An 18,772-nucleotide genomic window follows, 5' to 3' on the forward strand; every position below is an offset into this window, starting at 1 on the left:
GGAGCTTGCAAATTCAGAATCAATATACTATTTATTAAATGATATAAGCTTTAGATTTATCCCCTCTAGAAATTTCTACATGAAAATTCATACATTTCCCAGAATTCCAATAATATATTCTTATTTTCCAAAATGACTGGTGTATACTTTACTAACTAAAATAGGCAGCTTCAGAAGTTCACCAATTTTGTGCCAACTAAAGTGCACTAAAAGGACAAGAAAATTAGAAAACTGAGTGATGCAGCTAAAGCATAATTTAAGCAATATACAGTATATGTAACATAGTATAAGATTACATCTGGGATTTTCTACTTTCTTGATCTGGTAGTACGCCCTTTTGGCTGGGCAGTTTGCGGTGTGACAGAAAGCACCTTTCTTGCAGTAGCTCGATTTGTTTGCCTTTTGCTGCTTATTTCCTTTATAGTCAACTGTTCTGTGAAGTTAAAGGAAACAAAGTATTTATTTACAGCTCATATTTTAAGACACCAGTGCTATACAGAAACCACTAAATATAGTATTTTACAGTAATTCAAGGATTAGTAATATAATTATAAAGAAACTTCTGGAAAAGAGTGATCATTACAATAAAAGTAATGTAGTTAAATATGGTATATCAACATTGAATTGCCTATACAACATGTAGTAAGAAATGAAAAACATATACAATCTCTAGATCAGGGGTTCCCAACATGGGGCCATGGACCTCTCACTTATGGGTAGAGATCCATGGCATAAAAAAGGTTGGGAATCCTTACCATAGATGAATAATGATTTGCATTTCAACTATACTTAATTCTCCCTCTATATGTCTAAAAGCATGCTGGTGCCAAAGCACTGTAATATACTGACTGCAATACAAGAAATTTGTGCACAGAAAGATGCCACAAACTGAAAATGAGAATTTCACTCTGATAAAACAAGCATTGGTTTAAAATATTAATTCACAAGCAGTAGCATACATTATTATGGAAAAGATAAACCTACAGTTGGGAAAATTTAAAATTCAGCAAATAGACCAAAATATGAATTAAAGACAATAAAAATAAGAATACACTATAAATTGCATACATTTGGAAAGTAGTACAAGTAAGTGCAAAACCTTCAGTATAAAAAAAATAGATGGAAATGATAGACAACAACCTTTCCTTCAATGCCAGCAAAACAAAAGAGCTGGTCATTGACTTCAGGAAGGGTAGGGTGGGGTAGAGGGCCGTGCATATGCTCCTATCTAATTCAGTTCCCAGGAGTGAACATCACCCTGTCCTGGTCAGCCATGTAGATATCACACCAAGAAAGCTCACAAGCACCTCTACTTCCTTGGAAAGGTAAAGAAATTTGGCATGTCTCTGTCAACTTTTATTGATGCACCATAGAAAACATCATGTCTGATTGCATAGAAACACAAAATGCTGGCAGAACTCAGCAGGTCAGACAGTAACTATGGGAAGAGGTAGTGATGATATTTCGGGCCGAAACCCTTCATCAGGAAGGTTGATGAAGGAACCCTCCTGATGAAGTGTTTCAGCCCGAAACATCGTCGCTACCTCCTCCCATAGATGCTGTCTGGCCTGCTGAGTTCTGCCAGCATTTTGTGTTTTTATTTATTCCAGCATCTGCAGATTCACTTGTGACGTCTGATTGCATCATAGCTTGTTTCGGCAGCTGATCTGTACGTAACTGCAAGAAACTGCAGAATTGTCAGCACATCACAGAAACCAGCCTCCCTTCCATGGGCTCTATCTATACTTCTTGCTGCATCAGTAAAGCATCCAACATAATCAAGGACTCCAACCACTCTGGACATTCTCTCTTCTCTCCCATCAGGCAGAAAATACAAAAGCTTGGAAATATGAATCACAGGTTCATTGCCAGCTTTTACCCTGCTGTTACAAGACAATTAAACAGTTCCCTAATACAAGTTAGACTGTTCACTATCTCCCTCATTATGATCTTGCACCTTGGTTTCTTGTACTTTCATCTGTAATTGTTACAATTTATTCTGCATTGTTATTTTACTTTGTTCTACCTCAATGCACTGTATAATGATCTGATATGTATGAAATGTAAAGCAAACTTTTCATTACCTTAGTACATATGACAAAAATAAACCAATTTCAATCAAGTGCCTGCTTTCATTATAAAAGGACGAGTATGGCTGGTATTGCATAACCTAATGACAATGAAGATCTTATTTCACTTCTTTCTAGAGAACCTCCTTCAGTTTTCATTGGCAATATGTCCTGACATTTAAAATGTTGCAATTTTAATTTGCTGGTTTAGATTCTTTTGGCCAGCTTGGCTTAACATTATTTTGCAAAATTTCAATTGTTTGAATGCTGTTAATTTACTGTGTGCGATGTAACCAACTGATGTGTTTTTGTTATTTGGTATCTCATATGCTTTTGTTATTTTACAGCTTTAAAATATTACAAAAATGTGTTTGATATTACTCATTTTGTTTTAAATGTATTGCCAAAACTTTATAACTAAACCTTCTATGGGCAAAGAAAAAAGTTCTTACCTTTTTTAGCTTTCTTAGCAGGTACATCAGCTGTGGTTTCTACAACAGTGGGCTTGCTTCTTAAGGTTCTTTTTGAGAGATTTGCAGGCACCGGTGAAAGCAATCCATTGGTCAATGGTTGAATCAATTTTTGTTCAATTTCAGTGGCTTCAGATGATATTTTTGCTCTTGTAACCCTTTTAGATACTTGTGAAGAATCCATTGATATGGTATTGGTCTCTTGTTCGCCACTATTATCTTCTGTCTCAACTTCCCCACATAGAAGATTCTCATCATTATCTGTTGGCTTTCGAAGATTATTTCTTCTTGCCCGTTTGCTTGTTACTTGAACCTTCCCTCCTTGAGCAAATGAAATTGAAGCAGTTTCTTCGACATTGTTGTTCTGTCCTGTTCTGGCTTTCTTATTTTCAACTTTGTTGACTGAATTTTCTACCTGTTTTTCAGTTACACCTGTGATTAATTCCTGATTGCTTCCAGCTGAATTATTTCTTTTGATCATCCCACGGCCACTTTTTCTGGGAATTTCAACAGATTTAACCATTTCATTGTTGATTTGTAGTTCTTCCTTGATAGTTTCTTGTACAAATGTTGGAACATCTTTTGTAATCTTTCTTTTACCACATTTATTGTCAGGCAGCTTTCCATTATCCAATTCTGTTTTCTGACTATCTTCAAGTGAAGGAAATTCTTTTGAACCTTTTTTGGACATAACAATTCTTTCTACAATTTCCTCTCCAGTAACTGGAATGGAACCTGTCACATCGAATTCTGTTGTAAACGCTTTTTCAGATTTCCCTCTCCTAATATTTCTCTTAGGCCGACCAGTTCCTTCAGTTCCAGGAATCAACACTGCGTCTGTTTCTTTGCTGTCATTCGTTACTTCAGTTACTCCTGCTGCTTTCTTACTAACTTTGCCTTTACTTGAAGATCTGGTTTGTCTGGCAGCTTCAGCCTTATCTGAATGATTAGCCACTTCACTGCAATTAGCAGAAACCTTCAAATGGGCTTCTCCTTCTTCAGCATTTGATAGGCAAGCAGAGATTCCTTTTGCTGAAGTCTTCCCTTGTCGACGACCTTTGCCTGTCAATTTTTGACTCGGTGGTTTTTCTTCACTTGTAGTACATAATTGTACATTAACTATGCCCACAGTTTGCTGCTGGTCAGTTTGTTCCTGGTTTTTAGTCAACAATTCCTTTGATTGTTTGCCTTTCCCACTCATCTTTGATGAAGGGATACTTTCCTCTTCATGTTTTTGTTCTCTGCTTGAATGATTATTTACTGGAACACATGGTCCATCATTAATAGTTGCCTGTAACTTTTCTTCTGTGATATTTCTTCTCAACTTTCTTGTACAAGATAATTCTTTTGCATTTTCTTCTTTATTTCGAGTTATTTTCTGACTTGCCTTCTTTCTCAGTGATCTTTTTATTGGTGATGGTGATGGCTTTAGAGTAAGTTCTGAATGCTGCTTAATCTCAGTTTCCTCCCTTTTCCTTTCATTGTTTTCCTCTTTTTTCACCAAAGCACAAGGCACATTTGTCTCATTTTGTTTTGGGCTGCCTTTTGGCTGCTCATCTGATTCATGGAATTTGTTTACATCAGCAATTACTTTATCGCTTGGACGTTTTGATATCACTTTCCCAAGGGTTTCTAACAAATTTTTTGAACCTTGTTCATTTACTTTCTTTATTGCAACTTTTCCTCTGCGTGGCCGTTTTGATACCTCTTTTCCATTAGACGTCCCTTCTGATATCTCTAACGCTTTGTCGGATACATTTGGAGATGCTGGGTTAGAAACATGGTGTACTGCATTATTTGTTAGAGCTTCATCCAGTTGTTCCCCTTTGCACAATCTCTTTATGGGAGCAGATTCCTGTTTAAAATCTTCTGAAAGCAGTTCTTCAAATACCCTCTTTCGTCTTGTGGATCTATATTTGGAGCCAGTCAAATCAACCTTTTTAGGTATTTTCATATTTTCAGACTTTGTTTCCTCTCTCACAGATCCCTCTGGGACAAAATTTACCGTAGTTTTGCTATTTTCTTCTTGATCTTCTGAACTAGTCTGTAAACTACTGGATTCCTTTAAAACTTCAGCTTGTGTACTTGTATTTGTCGTTCCAGGTGGTTTCGGCATCTCCACTTCATCAATATTGATGTTCTTTCTTCGCCGTAGTCTTCCCGTTGCAATGGGTGCTTTTACATCTTCAGCTACAAAGTCATTAGCATCCATACTTGTTATGGGCATTTTTGGCAACAAATGTCTTTTAGTCATTCGCTCAGATTCAACATTTTCAATTTCATTCCTTTCTTGTGGTAACTTTTCCAAAGGAGATTTAACTAGCTCAATTTGTGCACGCTCTGCTCCCTTACTTTGTGAGTCATTTGCAACATAAGTTTCTTCCCCATCATTAATTTTGGAATTTTTAGTTTCCTTCTTCCTTTGTGGTCTTTTCCTCGAGGCTAAGGGCATCACTTTTTCAATTTCAGTGATTGATCCTTCATTTTGTGTGGAAATTTTTGTTGAAGGTGGACATTTTGCTTTACCATCTTGAACATTTTGGATTTCCTTCCCTTTTAATGATTTTCTTGCTGGTGAAGAATTTTCTTTTATTTCACAAATCTGTCCATTTTGAGACTCATCAGTTGGCGCAACTTTACAACGTGTGGATAATTCTTTCAATTCTTTGATGTTTTTCCTCCCTCTCAATGACTTAGTCACTGGGGAAAGCAGATTGTTAAATTCGACGTTTTTATCTGGAGATTCATTCTTACTCAATACAGTGCCCTTTGTTTCAAATTTAGGCATATCAAATTCAACTTCGGGAATGTTAGGAACTTTATTTTCTTCCAATGATCTCTTTTTCTGTGGCTTGAATGTAACTATTTCCTCAATCTGCTTACAAGGAGGTTTCTTGCCTGGTGTACTTTTTATTGATTCTTCTGCATCAGTATCCTCTGCTTTCTTTTCATTTAATAATTTTGCTTCTGGTGATACTTTGGAGTTTATTAAAGATCGTCCATCTTTACCTTCTAGAAATAACAAAAATTACAAACATTTGCAGTGATATAGCCAACTTATTCACAAAAACAAACATTTTTACAGTAAATATTTTTGTGAAGTCTGGTCATTACTTGAACAAAGAGTATGATAGAAGGGTTGGACAGAGTAAGACACCATAAATAGCAATTATGTTCATCTTCTCTATATGCTGTTTTAAAATGCTAGCTGGGCTTCATAATATTTCTAATGACTGCAGAGAATTCTCAAAAACAGGTCTAAGAGAAAACAGAGCTTGCTTTAAGAACACATTTAGAAAAGTGATTTCTCAATGCTGCCCTGGAATATCAGACTGAATTCTGTGCTCATGCCTCTTGAGCATTAAGCAACATAACCCTACAGACTCCTTGACAAGAAAGAGCATTACTAATCAGCACAAAAATATACACTTTTCAAATTGCATCTTATCAAATTCTTACTTCAAATCCTATTTAAAGTGCAATATTCAACTCTTTCAACATTATATTGTATGCACATAGACAGTATTCTTATTCAAATCAGCATTGTTCTTTTGAGTCTTAAAAATTGTTAGAACCAGGCCCCTGATTTCAATTTTTAAGAGTCCTGGTCCTACAGCCCTGCTCAAAGTTAAAGACAACTTTGACCTGTAGACACAAATTTTGAATACCCACTCAAGGTAATGTGCAAGTATTACATCAGATTATCAAAGGTAGTGGGTTATACTCAGTGATCAGGATCTCTGGTGGACTTTCTTCCATTTAGCCACATTCTAGAGTGGAAGATTTGAACCTAATAAAGAGACTGCGTTCTAAAGTTAGGCCTTCAACTAAAAAAAAATCAGCAGTTTTGTTGCACTGCTGTCAGTCTGATTTCAATAAATTCAAAGGCAATTTCCAATATGGTAAGAAAGTGTCTGAAACTTAAAATGCCTTCTGCCAAAAAGGAGATCGCACAGGTGTTGTCAATGAAGACACTTGGAAATAGCCATTATATGTCAATATTCCCATCATAGCCATGAAATGCAATAGCATCAGCTTTCCAAATTGTAATTTTTGGTTGTCTTGCCATTATTCCTTTTTTACAACTATAACTAAAATTTCCATATGAATGCATATTTTCCTTGTAAGTCGTCAGGATAACATGTGCCAACAAAGATGCATCCATACAAGCACAACTAAATTCTATTTTAGTTGTACTCGCACATCCTGTGGACATGAGATACTCACGTGTACTACCTTCGCAGCATAAAAGGTCTGTTTTGTCATAACTTAACAAAAATTATACTGCCCAAAGAAGACATTATGATTCAATGCTGATGACCCATTTCAAAAGTAAAAACTTAAGTCTTTGAAATTGCTTTACTTTGCCACATCTGAACTCTCTCTCTCAAGCTTTAGGGTAAAACTTTGCAGTAGTATGCCTTCAAAATAAAAACTGCATTAATCAACTTCACTCGGAGGGTGGTGAGAATGTGGAACGAGGTACCAGTGCAAGTGGTGGATGTAGGGTCGATTTCAACACTTAAGAGAAATTTGGATAGGTACAATATGGATCGGAAGTGGAAGAAGGGCTATAGTGCAGGGTTTTGGGACTAAGCAGATTAATGGTTTGGCAGACTAGATAGACCAAAGGGCCTGTTTCTGTACTATAGTGTTCTATGACTCTATGACTTTTAATTTAATAACTTTTCAGGTGCTGAAACATTTTTAAAGCTAAGATCAATAGTTCTAGTGAATTGTAAAGTGATTAATTTGGTGCAGAATCAAAATATGCAGAGTCACCTTTCTCAACCTGCTGCTCTCAGAATATTCAAGGGTATAAAATAAATGTGTTGGATTATGAAGTCCACTCTAACCAGTAAAGGAGAAATTTACTGCAGTATCATCTCCAATAATTTCAAATTTTGATTAACAAATGGCCATCATAGCCTTAGAGCAGAGGTCGGCAACCTGCGGCTCCAGAGCCACATGCGGCTCTTTGATCTCTGTGATGCGGCTCCCCGTGGTTTGTTAGCTTTTGAAATGTAATTCGAAATTTGAAGATTATGGTGATCTTGTACAATCTGAAAACTTTGCAGAGACACATCCGAAACGGCTCACAATTAGCCACCGTTCCGACTAAGGGAGATAGCCTACGGGGGTTTGTGAGTACGTGTCTTTTGGAGCATCCGCGCCCACGGGGGGGTGGGTTGAGGGAGGCTTTAAAGCAAGGCTGTTTAGTTCGAATAAAGTTACCTTTGACTGCAGTCTTTATTTTAGCGCTGCGTGTAGCACACCGCTACAACGTGTTTTTTATCGCTATTAATATACATCACAACTGCCAATGCCTGACACCCGCCAGTGCGCGCTTTCTTTTAATTCTTCGATCCAAGGTAGGCTAACTATGGAGTAACCTTCAACCCAACGTCTTTTTATTCGGAGTTCAAAATGTTTTTGTTGCATGCAGAAATGTAATTTCGTTTTCTCTGCAGGAGTTCATCAATTTCATAAATGCAACACATTATAGTTTGTTTATACATAGCATAAAGGCAAAAAAAACCCGTTGTATGCAGTGTTATTTCATTTTGTGGCTCCCAGTGTTTTCTTTTCTGTGGGAAATGGGTCCATATTGGCTCTTTCAGTGGTAAACGTTGCCGACCCCTGCCTTAGAGGAATGCTGGCATTTTAATATATCAGAGCAAATCATAATAGGTCAAAATAGTTACATTATTCTCCTGGTTATTTTCAATCTTAAGTAACTACTAAATGTTCTTTTTAGTAATGATCTGGATTTTACCCTGCAGATATTAAAATAACTCCATGAGATAAGAAATAAAAATAATTGTGCCTCTGACAAATGAGAGGTTGTTACTATTTCAAACAGAATATACTTTAGGTCAAGTTACTTACAAAAGGGAGCGAAGAAAACTGCTGATTGGAAGAAATGTGGACACTGTCATGAGCATGCTATCCAGTACAACGTGTAAGCTTTAAAAAAAGTTTGAAAGCTTGTAGGAAACACATTAGAAACATTGCAGTTGTATGACATACCAGCTATTCCTGTCTGTGTATAATCAACAAGGCCATCCTTGGGAAGTGTTTGTAAAGTTTCAGCTTGATGGGACTGTTGTATACACACTTCTTGGGATGATGGGGAGGATGGACATCTGGCTTGAACACCCCTTGTCCTTGTCACCTGAAGCAACACAAAAGTACTTGTACTCATTTCATACTCTGATAGAATTTGCTTAATATGTACCTATACAAATATTAACATATTTGCATGATTACAAAGCATCACAGACCAACTATACCCTGATCTGAGACAAAAAGAGATTGCAGATGTTTGAATCTAAACAAAGGAATCCTGGGTCAAGGTTTTGGTTCAAAACATTGACAATTCCCTTTCTCCCACAGATGTACATTTCACATTTATCATACTTTGGGCAATTACAATTTTAACCATTATATAAATTGAGGGAAATTTAACTTAAAGTTGCTATTTGAAATCACCCAAATTGAGGGTAGAGAGCCAAATTATATTACTCTAAGAGTTAGCTGAAGATAACAAAGAACAATCTGTATAAATCTGCTGCAGAGAAATTCACTCCACACACTGTTACCATCTTTATCAGCATTACACCATACATTAAAGTCTTATGATTTATTTATTGATTGATTGATTGAGATACAGTGTAGAGTAGGTCTTCAAGATCTTCCAGATCTTCAAGCCGCATTGCCCAGCAACCTCCTGACTTAACCCTAACCTAATCACAAGACAATTTACAATTGGTCCACAGCAAATGCTCTCTCATTAGCTCTTCCCTCAACCCTGGAACATCTGAGCAGCGAAGATGCATACATCTCAGGATGCTCTTTATCCATTAGAGCTCAGCATTCAATACAATCAAGCCCTCAAAACTAATCAATAAACCCGAAGATGTTGAGTCCAGTTCATTGGCTATATTTAAGAGGAAGTTAGATATGGCCCTTGTGGCTAAAGGGATCAGGGGATATGGAGAGAAAGCAGGTACAGGGTTCTGAGTTGGATGATCAGCCATGATCATACTGAATGGCAGTGCAGGCATGAAGGGCCAAATGGCCTACTCCTGCACCTATTTTCTATTTTGGCCTCAATACCTCCTTGTCTAATTGGATCATTGATTTCTTCACTTGTAGTTCAGATCGGCAACACATCCCTTCCACAATCTCCATCAGCAAAGGTGCACCATAAGACTACGAGGTTAATTAGCTCACTGCTTTGATTCAGAGTTAATGATGAATCAGCATATAGGAAGAAGATCAAAAATCTAGCTGAGTGCTACCTTAACAGGAATGTCTTGCTCAGTCACCAAGACCAAAGACTGAATTTTGACTTCAAAAGGAAACTGGAAGTCCATGACCCAGTTGTTTATGGAGGATCAGAGGTGGAGACTTGTCCTGGGCACAGCAAGTGTAATTATAAAGAAAGCACAACAGAGTCTCTACTTCCTCAAGAGTCTGTGGAGATTCAGCATGATATCTAAAATTCTGACAAACTTCTATAGATGTGTAGTGGAGAGTATGTCGACTGGCTGCAACACAGCCTGGTATGGAAACACCAATGCCCTTGAATGGAAAATCCTACAAGAAGTAGCGGATATGGCCCAGTCCATCATGGGTAAAGCCCTCCCTACCATTGAGCACAATGCCATGAAAAAAAGCAGCATCAGGGTCCCTACCACCCAGGACACACTCTCTTCTCATTGCTGCCATCAAGAAGGTACCAGAAGCTTCGGAATCACACCACCAGGTTCAGGAACAGTCATGATCCCTCAACCATCAGGCTCTTGAACCAAAGAGGACAAACTTCATTCAAGTTCACTTGACCCACAATGGAATGTTCCCACAACCTATGGACTCACTGTCAAGGACTCCTTCATTTCATGTTCTTGATATTTATAGCTTACTTATTTATTTAATAAATATCATTTTTTCTTTTGTATTTGTACACTGTAACTGGTCTTCCATACAACCTTGCCTAGGCCTGTGCCCTGGAAACCATTCCAGGCGCAGATCCATGGTCTCACGAGACTAATGGATGCCATCATTTGTACACTGTGTGGTCTTTCACTGATTCCATTATGGTTATTATTCTATAATGGATTTAATGAGTATACCTGCAAGAAAATGAATCTCAAGGTCATAAATGGTAAGACAAGTACTTGGAGAACATATTTACTTGGAGCTTTGAATTTTAATGTAGTCAGGAGCTCAAGAAGCTACTTAGAAGAGCTGGAAGGGGACACGAGAGGGACTTAGAAAGTAGGATTAAGGAAAACTCTAAGGTGAATCTAGAATAACTGGATTGAGGTAGGACAGCTGAGGGAGAAAGAAGGAACACATGCCTAGAGGAGGACAAGGCAGGGGAAATCCTTAATAAGTAAGTGGTTCAGTGCTCACCAGGGAGAGGGACTTCAATGAATGTGAATTCAGCAGAGAACAGATTAAAGTGTTAGAACATGCTGAAGTTCTGAAAAACATTTTGTGTATTTAGTCCATTTTGTGACAAAGAAAAAGCTGCCCTACTTGATCCAAGAAGTAAATTTTCCCCATTAATCCTTAAAATTAGTTTTATTCATGTAAACATTCAATGCCTTTCAAAAGTAACAATGAAATCTGATTTCACATTTACAAGTAGGGCATTCTTAACTTACTACATGAATTCACTGAGGGGCCACTCATTAGCTACACCTAATAAAGTAGCCACTGTGTATATTTCTTGTGGCCTGCACCAGTTCAAGGGCAGAGATCACAAATCATTGGGTCAACTTGCCTCGCACAAGCTTATGTTGCTAAAGATCTCCGTAGTAGCAGCTCAGATCCCAAACAACTCACACCATCATTTGGATATTGCTCTACTGTCATTTTAAATATTAATGCTTTGTTTTACCTGAACTCTTGATGTGAGCCTTGAATTATGATCAGTTCCTCTTGATGTTTCTTTTCTATATACTCCATTGTGCTTTTCCATAATCTGCATCAAATTACTTCCTGGTGTCTCAATTGTCTGGGTATCACTATATTCGTCCAGTAATGTAGGTTTATCTGCACTTCTTGAACAAAACTGAAGCTTAGAATCAGTAACGTTTTCAGATTTTACCGGTGTGGAAAACATTTCACCCAAACCACTATAGTCACAGTTTTCCACTTCTTTTTCTGCACAGAATATATTTTTAATTCCAACATAACTGATCTCAGGACTCTCTAACTTTTGTTTTGGTTCCGTGAAAAGCTTTTGCAGCCCCACAAAATTTTCCATTGGGTCCTCTATAGTTCTGGGCGTCTTCATGATTCTTTTCACACCAACCATATCTTCCACAGGCTGTCCTTTCACTCTGGGTGTTTTCATGATTCTTTTCACACCAACCATATCTTCCACAGGCTGTCCTTTCACTCTGGGTGTTTTCATGATTCTTTTCACACCAACCATATCTTCCACAGGCTGTCCTTTCACTCTGGGTGTCTTCATGATTCTTTTCACACCAACCATATCATCGACAGGCTGTTCTTTCACTCTAGGTGTCTTCATGATTTGTTTCACACCCATCATGTCATCCACAGGCTGCCCTTTCACCTTAGGAGTTTTCATGATTCTTTTCACACCAACCATATCTTCCACAGGCTGTCCTTTCACTCTGGGTGTCTTCATGATTCTTTTCACACCCATCATGTCGTCCAAAGGCTGCCCTTTCACCTTAGGAGTTTTTATGATTCTTTTCAAACCAACCATGTCTTCCACAGGCTGTCCTTTCACTTTGGGTGTCTTCATGGTTCTTTGATAATCTCCAATGTGTTCTGCTTCACTACTTATTTCAGTTCCCTTGGATGGGGTTTCACAAGGGCTTATTGAAGTATGTGACAAATCAGCTCGGCATTTTAACAGACGTGAAACTGTTTTGTGCCTTACACTTCTTGTTAGTGGTGTAAAAGCCCTTACACCTGAAAAATAAAGCCACTTTTGAAAACAAGATACTGACAAAATTTACACAATAGCATATTTTATGGGCACCTCAATCTTATAACTATGATATTGTAAAACATCAGTTTTACATAAACCATCCCCCTATAAAGCACCCTGTTCAAAATTCCCTTGCCCAGGCTGCTGCTCACCTACCATCTCTCTACTGAATTACATCAGATCATTGCCTAGTGCTCAAATTTAAAATCCTTTCCCTCTACATCACCCTCAAGTCCTCTTTGGTTACCTACTCCCAGCCTAGCAAACTCACAAGATATACAATATATTCTCCGCCATTTCTGGTTTCTTGAACATTTCCAAATTCCATCACCTTCAATTACAACACTTTTACCTGTCCATTCTTAAGATCAGGAATTCATATCCAGCATATCACATTTACCATTAATGCACTCTTTAAATCACCCCATCTTAAAATGTTTGATCACCTGTATTATTAACACATGGTTTCAGAATTTCTCTAAAGCACTCCTTCGAACTTAACTCTTCTGCTCAAACATCCCTGATGATACTCAGCATTAAAATGTATTTTAAAGAATTGTAGTGCATCATGGGATTTGTACACAGTGCCTTTCACATTACTATGCAAGTTGATGTCAATAAATCTGCCAAGTTACAATTACATTCCTTCTCCAATAAACAATGCACATTATTTCACTACAGCATTATCTGTAGTTGATGTAACATAAATGTATGACTAAAATATGTACAATTATATGGAAGCCCTAACGTACAGGCCACATTAAAACAAACACATTTGCCCTAAACTCCCCACATTCAATGCCTTAGAACTGAGGAAATCTAAAAACTACAACAATGGATTCCATTGTAATTATAATTATGAATCTTTTCATCTTGCTGTTCTAGAAGTGTGCTTCTTTAATCTTCAAACATCCAGACTTCTAAACCTTGCAACTTTCTATCTGCCTATTATATGTTTCACATATTAGATTTCAAATTGCCTTGACATAAACTATCTCATTGCCTGTTTCCCCCTCCCCTCCATTGAATTTTAACCATATTACCTCAAAACATCGTAGTCAATTACAGATTTAACACCTGTTAGAATTAACAGCTAAATGTGTGAAGGTACAGATGGTAGGAAAAGAAATGAAGCAGCAAAGAGATTAAATAACAGTGCCAAAAAGACAGGCCAGGAAAATGCAAGTGGACATGGGAAGACAGAATAAAGGTTGACACAAAAACAGACTAACCAGTCACTTCAGGAGTTTTGGTAGCAGAGTTTTCAAGTACTTTCTGGAATACTGGAACAACCAAAGCAGCTTGAGCATCATCAACAATATCCGAGGTTTGCCTAAATACACTTGATTTTTCATTTACATTCATGGGAGTACTGAACATTTCAGCCACACCTGTTGAGTATTCATAAGTTGATATAAATTAATGTGAAAGTTAAATACATTGTTGCAAAGGCAGTTGCAATTTCAAACAAAAATAAGAGCCGGGGGGGGGGGGGGGGGGGTCAATGCCATATACTGACCAATAATACCTCTTGGGTATGGATAACATTACCAAAACTATTATCTGGTCATTACACTGTTGTTTATGAATCATGGTCATCCACAAATCAAATGCCTTTTAGCTTAACTCAAAAGCATCCAATTCTTCAGCATCTGACTTATTATTAGTACACTAAATCCATGTTATTCTTCACTTCTGATTTTGGCCATGTATAACTGAGAACGTTGTTAAGGCAAGTGCCTGGGATGGGGAGTTTGAACAATTTGACCAGCTATAATTCAATGGGATTGACTTCCCATGCTCTTTTATAGTCACCAGGTTCACTGGAAAATGTACTCTAATATATTACTCTATAGTATGTAAAAAGAATAAAATATGACTAAACTGTTGGGATGGTACAAGTACAATCTAATATCCCAGAAAATTTCATACCAGAGAGCTGAGGGCACAAGCTTACAGTTTTACTGTATTAAGAATTCCTCTTCCTAAATGCACGAGGATTACTAAGACATGGGAAATATTCAGCCAAAATATGAATTTATTACAGACAATTCCTGACAATTTAATATGATTCTATTGCTTCTATTTAGATGTGTTGTTCAAACATTAGTAAATTCTATTGATAGTGCAATTTTACAACCATTGGGAATTTTCACAAAAGTGCAACCAATAAAAATTCTCATCATTGCCTGTAAAGAAGATCGTTAGTGTTTCTTTAATTCATCGACACAATTCAAAACATTGTAGGCTGTCATGTTGATCAGGGTGCCAGAAACTATTTTGTCATTAAATTATACACAAATTCTCAAACCTGCTGCTATTCCCCAGTATTACATACAAAAATGCTGGATAAACTCAGCAGGTCAGCCACCTATGGAAAATAAACCAAGTCCCTTCATCGGGACTGGAAAGGAAGGGGAAAGATGAAGCAACCAGAATCTTTCCTTCAATACCTTTGAATTTTCTCAAAATTGCATACCATTCTGAGTTTGAAAATATATTATCATTCCACTATCATCATTACTGGACCTGTTTTTTTTAACTCCTGTGAGAACAACATCTTTAACAAGAGGACTACAGCATTTTAAGGTGGTGGCTTATCATTACCAATTTGAATGCCAATCACCAATTTAACTAATTAGGATCAATTGTTGCCTTACTCTCACTTGGTGCTTTCAGAACATTAATGATAATAACTCCAAAATCGTAACTAGTCACTACCAAACGAAAGTATTCTTCATCTTCTCCATGTATTGTAAAAAAGGGAGTGAATGTTTAGTGCTGGATGGATGTGGATGGTGGGATGGTGACAACAGAACTGGTGTTTCATCAGAACAAATAACTTGTATGGCAATCCTCCCCCCCCCCCCCACTGAGAAATTGATTGTTTTGGGACAAAAGCTGATAGTGCCATTGAATGCCATGTCAGGGTGGTTAGGTTCTTATTTGGAAATGGTCATTGTATGCCACTTGTTTGGCAAGAATGATTCTTGTCATGCTTCAGTGTTGCCTAGGCTGTATGCCAGACTGCTTCATTATCTGAGGAATCGGGAATGGAATAAAACGTTGTCTATAAATATTCTCATTTCCAATTGAAATATAGATAATGAAAACAGGCCTTTATGATCCAATTGCTCCATGCGAACTAAAATGCCCCATCTAAGCTAGTGTTGTGGCCATAACCTTCTAAAAGTTTCCAATATATCTACCTGCCCAATTGTTTTTAAAACGGTTATTTACTTGCTGCAACCACTTCCTCCAGCAGCTTATTCTGCAGATACCCCCCATTGTGCAAAAGTTACCTCCCCAAGTTCCTATTAAAACTTAAACCTATGCGGTTGTTGTTGATTCCCCAACTCTGATAAAGACCTAGTACATTCACTGTCATCTATGCCCCACATGATGTTAGAAACCTTTCTAAGATCACCACGCAGTCTCCTACACGCCAAGGAATAAAGTCCTAGCTGGTTCAGTTTCTCCCTGTAACTCAGTCCCCCAAATCCTGGCAACATCCTTATAAATACTTTACAGTTTAGAAGCGAAAACCATAAAACATAGGAGTAGAATTAGGCCATTCGGCGCATCAAGTCTGCTCTGCCATTCTATCATGGCAGATCCCACCCAATCCCATACATCTGCTTTCTCACCATATCCATTGACGCCCTGACTGATCAGGTAACCAACTTCCACCCTAAAAATACCAGTAAATTTGGCCTCCACCACAGTTTGTGGCAGAGCATTCCACAGATTCACCACTCTTTTGCTAAAAAAATCCTTCTTACCTCCCTTTCAAAAGGTCGCTCCTCAATTTTGAGGCTATACCCACTAGTTCTGGAAGCCACTACTCTCTCCACATCCACCCTGTCTAGTCTTCTCAACATGTAGTAGGTTTCAATAAGATCACACCCCCTCCACTCCATTCTTCTCAGAATCAACCTTGTGAACCTCCTCTGGACTCTCTCCAATAAAAACACATCCTTTAGGTATGGGGCCCAAAACTGTTTTGTGAGAGGTAGGTCATGCCTCACAAGCTAGATTGAATTCTTTGAGGATGTGATATAGCGCATTGATGAAGGCAGAGCAGTGGATGTAATGTATGTAAGGCGTTTGACAAGGTTCCCCATGGTAGGCTCATTCAGAACATCAGCAGGCATCTGATCTAGGTAAACGTGGCTGAGAGGATTCAGAACTGGCTTGCCAACTGAAGGCAAAGGGTGGTTGTGCAGTGAGTGGCAGGGGAAGGGCATTTAACCTGAAGGTGAGTGACCAGTGATTTTCCACAAAGATCTGTTCTGGGATCTGTTTGCGATTTTTATAAGTGGTTTGGATGAGGAAATGGAAGTTAAAAGATAAATTTGAAGATGACACAAAGGTCGGTGGAATTGTGGATAGTACAGACCATTGATGTACATTAAAATGGGACCTTGACCAGGTACAGAACTAGGCTAAGAAGTGACAGATAGAGTTCAATCCAGAAAAGCGAAGTGATTCCCTTTGGAAGGTCAAGTTTGAAGGCAAAACACAGGGTTAATAGCAGGTTTATTAGTGTAGAGGAAATGAAAGATCTTGTGATTCATGTCCATAGATCCTTCAAAGTTGCCAAGCTGACTGAGTGATTAAGGCAGCACTGACCTTCACTAGTTGGGGGATTGATTCCAAGAACCGTGAGATAATGTTGTAGCTCTATAAAACCCTGGTTAGACAACACTTGGAATATCGTGTTCAGTTCTGGGCACTTCATTATAGGAAGGATGTGGAAGCATTAGAGATGGTGCGAAGATTTACCTGGATGCTGCCTGGATTATGGAGCTTGTTTTATGAAGATAGGTTGAATGATCTACAGGTTTACTCTGGAGCAGAGATGAGAGGTGATTCTGATAGAAGTATATATGATATAAGACATAGAACAAGTAAATGGTGCAGGACTGAAATGACTAATACGAGGGGACACAATTTTAAGGTGATTGGAGGCAAGTATGGTGGGAGAAGACGTCAGAGGCAAGTTTTTTTTTGTTATACATTGAGTGGTGTGTGCATAGAACATCCTGCCAAGGGCAGTGGTGAGTCAGGCAGATACATTAAGGACACTTAAAAAAGATAGGCACATGCATAATAGAAAACTGGAGGGCTATGTAGAAGGAAATAGTTAGATAGATCTTAAGAGTCGGTTAAAAGGTCAGCGAATATCAGGGGCTGCAAGGCCTGAACAGTGCTCTAATGTTTTATGTCTTGTCATTGTTCACAATACCACCTAGTTTAGTGCTAACTTACTAACCATGTCTTGTACATTCTTATCTGTCTTCTCAGTGTACATGCATCTCATCACTCAAAATCTCCAGTAACTCACCTACCTCAGATGTTAGGCTTATTGGTCAATGGATCCCATGTTTTTCTTTGCACAACGTGTGCTACCTTCCAGTCTACCAGTACTTTGCCATGGCTAATGATGATGTAAGTATCTCAGCCAGGGTGAAATGATTGATAACTCATTAATGAAGAGCATTAGGCTTGGGGCACTGTTCTGAAGCTCTACCTTAGGATTGAGATAATTAACTTCTACCAAAACTTTGATACATGGCAAGACTCCATCCTGTAGCGGATATCTCCCAAATCCTATTGACATCATTCTAGGATTCTTTGATGCCACATTCAAAAGCTGCCTTGACGTAAGAACAATCACTCTGACTTTTCCTCTGGAGTTCAGTTCTTTTATAACCATATAACAATTACAGCAGGAAAACAGGCCATCTCGGCTCTTCTAGTCCGTGCTGAACGCTTACTCTCACCTAGACCCACTGATCTGCACTCAGCCCATAACCCTCCATTCCTTTCCTGTTCATCTACCTATCCAATTTTACTTTAAGTGACAATACCGAACCTGCCTCTACCACTTCTACTGGTAGCTCGTTCTACACAGCTATCACTCTGAGTAAAGAAATTCCCCTGCATGTTACCCTTAAACTTTTGTCCCTTCACTCTCAAATCATGTCCTCTTGTTTGAATCTCCCCTACTCTCAATGGAAAAAGCCTATCCACGTCAACTCTATCTATCCCCCTCACAATTTTAAATATCTCTTTCAAGTCCCCCCTCAACCTTCCATGCTCCAAAGAATAAAGAATAAAGTTATCCCTGTAACTTAGGTGCTGAAACCCAGATAACATTCTAGTAAATCTTCTCTGTACTCTCTCTATTTTGTTGACATCTTTCCTATAATTCGGGGACCAGAACTGTAAACAATACTCCAAATTCAGCC

The 18,772-nt window shown here is 38.2% G+C and overlaps 1 protein-coding gene across 1 annotated transcript in view; it reads right to left on the bottom strand.

Annotated features, from left to right (window-relative positions):
- Positions 1-262: 262 nt before the first annotated feature.
- The window catches only part of mki67 (marker of proliferation Ki-67), a 52,141-nt gene continuing 33,631 nt past the window's right edge, over positions 263-18,772 (bottom strand). Inside the window, exons 12-16 of the mRNA XM_059947679.1 lie at positions 13,751-13,909; positions 11,451-12,499; positions 8,570-8,714; positions 2,522-5,551; positions 263-433 (exon numbers count right to left, since the gene is read on the bottom strand). Of these exons, the coding sequence (XP_059803662.1) occupies positions 309-433; positions 2,522-5,551; positions 8,570-8,714; positions 11,451-12,499; positions 13,751-13,909 (4,508 nt within the window). The 3' untranslated portion in view covers positions 263-308. The remainder of the gene's footprint in view (positions 434-2,521; positions 5,552-8,569; positions 8,715-11,450; positions 12,500-13,750; positions 13,910-18,772) is intronic.

This window comes from Hypanus sabinus, chromosome 22, assembly GCF_030144855.1.
Source record: "Hypanus sabinus isolate sHypSab1 chromosome 22, sHypSab1.hap1, whole genome shotgun sequence".
Taxonomy (NCBI): Eukaryota; Metazoa; Chordata; class Chondrichthyes; order Myliobatiformes; family Dasyatidae; genus Hypanus; species Hypanus sabinus.